Source organism: Arachis stenosperma, chromosome 8, assembly GCF_014773155.1.
Source record: "Arachis stenosperma cultivar V10309 chromosome 8, arast.V10309.gnm1.PFL2, whole genome shotgun sequence".
NCBI classification, from domain to species: domain Eukaryota; kingdom Viridiplantae; phylum Streptophyta; class Magnoliopsida; order Fabales; family Fabaceae; genus Arachis; species Arachis stenosperma.
The window spans coordinates 23,467,980-23,471,944 of record NC_080384.1 but is presented as its reverse complement, the minus strand read 5'-3'; the positions used below and the strand labels follow the sequence as shown (position 1 = coordinate 23,471,944).

Sequence of the window (3,965 nt, the reverse complement as noted above, 5' to 3'; positions counted from 1 at the left end):
TTAAAGAACTGGAAGTAAATGACTGAAATTAAATTGCTGAATTATAAATGGGAATGGGGTGTTTGCTCATAAAAATAAATGCAGAAATTAAAGAGAATGGGTGAGATCAGAATTGGGGAGTTCATTGGGCATAGGAGATGTTGCAATTCTCCGGATCAAGTTCATTTTCATCTCTTCCTCAATCAATGCACTCATTGATCTCCTTGGCAATCTTAATTGATTGAATTACAATTTCTTGCAATTCAATCTCTCAAATCTTGATCAATAGCCAATTCCTTGGTCAATTGCTCATGAGAAGAGATGAAGTGTGGTCACTGATTATACCACATGCATTTCCCAAATCAAGTTTTGAGAGGATTATAGTCACATATCCATCCAAACCCAATTTGGTCTAGCATGAGAAAGCATTTCTAGCTTGATCTCTTCATTCCTCTTTCAAGGTTCAGAAGGGATCCAAGTTTGAATAGTTTCTTTTCCAAGATAACTACCCAATGGGATGAAGATCGAAAGCTTTCAAGTAAAATCAAGATAAAAGATAGAAGAAGAATGAAGAAAACTAATATTGATCCATCAAATTACAACAAAGCTCCCTACCCAATGAAATGGGTTTAGTTGTTCATAGCTCTAAAAAATGAAAACAAAGATGGAGAATACATTCTGGACTAGAAGAGCAGAGAAAGTAAATAGAGAGTAATGCTTTCCCTTCAGAACTCTTTCCAACTCCCAAAAAAAAAACTCTCTAATAATTCAAAGCTACTCCTATATATACTACTCTTCTATTCTTCTAGTTGATTCTTCAAGTCTTGGGCCTTTGGATCTTCAGTTTGGAGCAGTTCTTTTCTTCACTTGGGCTTGGTTTTACTTGCAGAGAGAAAGTGTGAAGTGGGCAGAGACTTTAGCTCCAGACATTAGAGGTGTTAACATTCAGTGAGAAAATGGGTTCGAAAACATTAGTGTCATTCAACTTTTTCACTAATGTTTCTTACCCAAGTAAAGGCCACGCTAACTTCAACATTAGTGGCACAAACGTTGCCACTAACGTTGCCTCTTTGTCCTTCGCACACGTTATTAGGACTCAACTTTCCCAATAACGTTGAGAGCCTCCCCCTTTCCCACATTAGAGTCCATGTTAACTTAGTTAACGTGGCTCTTTTAACGTAGGCATGCCAATCTTCGAGAATGTTAATGACACTCAACATTGTCACTAACGTTCCAATATGCCCCTATTCACGTTAGAGTCCACGTTAACTAGGTTAACGTGGCTTCTAACGTGGCTTTGCACACCATTTCCAACATTAGTGACAATGTTGAGTGTCACTAACGTTGGCTCATCTTTCACTCATTGCCGTTAGCTTCCACGTTAACTAAGTTAACGTGGCTCCTTGGGGTTTTGTGGTTGCTTCCAACGTTAGTGACAATGTTGGGTGTCACTAACGTTGTCGACCATTCTTGCCTCTCACGTTAGCTTCCACGTTAACAAAGTTAACGTGGAAGTTAACGTGGTACATTGCACCTTAGGCCAACGTTAGTGACAATGTTGAATGTCACTAACGTTGGCTTCCTTCCCCTTGTTGTCGTTAGAGGCCACGTTAACCAAGTTAACGTGGACTCTAACGTGGCCACTTATGATCATTGGCCAACGTTAGTGATAATGTTAAGTGTCACTAACGTTGGCTCAAAATCCTTTCTTCACGTTAGAGCTAACGTTAACTTAGTTAACGTGACTCTTAACGTGGGCAATGATGGCTTCGAGAGCATTATTGGCAATCACTTTTCTCATTAACTTTGCAGGTTACCTCCCATTCCACGTTAGTGGCCATGTTGATTAGATTAACGTGACTGCTAAGTGGTTCCTCCTTGCTTCCTTTGGTCCTGAAATCAAGCAATAGAGTGTATCAAAGTTCTAGTCCAAGTCATGGGTAATGCAACATACAATTTGTCACTAAATTCATGCAAAATCCTCATGAAATCATGTAAAATGCACAATGTATGCTTGAATCAAGGTGTAAGTGAATATCTACCCAAAACTAGCTTATTTCCTAAGGAAATGCATGAAACTACCCTAAAAATAGTAAAAAAAAGGTCAGTGAAACTGGCCAAGATGCCCTTGCATCATTAATTATACCAAGATACCTGCTTGCCCTAATGGCTGCATGTTATATTGGGGGGAGGATGAAGATTTGCAAGAATGCAAAAGATGCAAGACATCTAAATGGAGCGATGCTAAAAAGAAGAAACTAGCAAAGATCTTGCAATACTTTCCACTAAAATCGAGACTTCAACGATTATTCATGTGTTCTAAGACTGCTCAATCAATGCAATGGAATGCTTCGGCAGAAAAGAAAGATTCGAAGATGAGGCATCCGCGGGATTCTGAAGCTTGGAAGACATTTGATTTACTTCATGATAGGTTTGCAGAAGATCCTCGAAATGTACGTCTTGGTCTTGCAGCTGATGGATTCAACCCCTTTGGAGCTATGCGTACAAACTATAGCGTTTGGCCAGTGGTGCTTATTCCATACAATCGGCCTCCATGGGAGTGCATGAAGCCAACATCACTTATCTTGTCAATGATTATTCCTGGAGAAAAAATGCCGGGGAACAACATAGATGTATACTTACAACCTCTTATTAAAGAGTTAAAAGAGTTGTGGTATGATGGTGTTCAAACATTAGATAGGTTTAAGAATGAAATGTTTACATTGCGAGCAGCATTAATGTGGACAATTAGTGATTTTCCAGGCCTTGGTAACTTGTCTGGGTGGAATGTACACAGTAAATATGCTTGTCCTACATGTAACTTTAACACTGATTCATATAGATTAAAGCATGGTGGAAAATGGTGTTTTTTGGGGCATCACCGTTTCTTAGAAAGGGGTCATAAGTTTAGGCTAAGTCGTGCAAAATTTAATGGAAAAGTTGAGTTGAGGGATCCCCCAGCAGTACTAACAGGGTCAGAAATATTGGAACAACTTGAAAGAATCAATGTTTCATTTGGGAAGGAACTACAGGAAAGTAAAGGTAAGAGGATTCGAGGAAAAGTTGTTGAAGAAGACGATGAATCAGGGATGTGGAGGAAGAAAAGCATATTTTTTTATCTTCCTTATTGGGAGTCTAACTTATTGCGCCATAATCTAGATGTTATGCACATTGAAAAGAATGTTTGCGACAATGTGTTATACACTTTGCTCAATGAGACTGGAAGGTCAAAGGATAATCTCAAAGCTCGTAAGGATCTTAAAGAAATGGGTATAAGGAAAGATTTATGGCCAGATGAAAATGGGAGATATCATCCATCTTTGTTCACAATGTCAAATTCCATGAAAGATATATTCTTGCGTACTATAAAGAATATTAAAGTACTAGATGGTCTCTCGAGTAATATTTCACGGTGTGTTGACCTGAAGCAAAGAAAGCTTTCTGGATTGAAGAGCCATGATTGCCACGTTCTTATGCAGCAACTATTACCCATTGCCATACGTAATGTGCTACCAGATAAAGTTACTGCAGTGCTAATAGAGTTGTCTTCATTCTTTCAACAGTTGTGCTATAAAAGCTTAAGTCTTACAGAACTTGAGAAGCTCCAACCTCGAATAATCCTTACCCATTGTCATTTAGAAATGTTGTTCCCTCCTTCTTTCTTTACAATCATGGTTCATTTAACCTGTTGATGAGCGGATAATTTGTACCCTTTTTGGCATTGTTTTTAGTATGTTTTTGGTAGTTTTAGTTGAGTTTTTAGTATATTTTTATTAGTTTTTAGTTAAAATTCACTTTTCTGGACTTTACTATGAGTTTGTGTGTTTTTCTTTGATTTCAGGTATTTTCTGGCTGAAATTGAGGGACCTGAGCAAAAATCTGATTCAGAGACTGAAAAGGACTGCAGATGCTGTTGGATTCTGACCTCCCTGCACTTGAAGTAGATTTTCTGGAGCTACAGAAGCCCAATTGGCGCGCTCTCAACG

General features: G+C 38.5%; 1 protein-coding gene across 1 annotated transcript; it reads left to right on the top strand.

Moving 5' to 3' along the window:
* The first annotated feature begins 2,153 nt into the window (after window positions 1-2,153).
* Window positions 2,154-3,671, top strand: LOC130945610 (uncharacterized). Its single transcript, XM_057874317.1, has one exon. It carries the CDS (start codon window positions 2,154-2,156, stop codon window positions 3,669-3,671), a length of 1,518 nt encoding a protein of 505 aa, XP_057730300.1.
* Window positions 3,672-3,965: the final 294 nt, after the last annotated feature.

Coding starts and splice junctions, on each gene's coding strand:
- LOC130945610 (XM_057874317.1), top strand. CDS start 2,154: ATGTTATATTGGGGGGAGGATGAAGATTTGCAAGAATGCAAAAGATGC.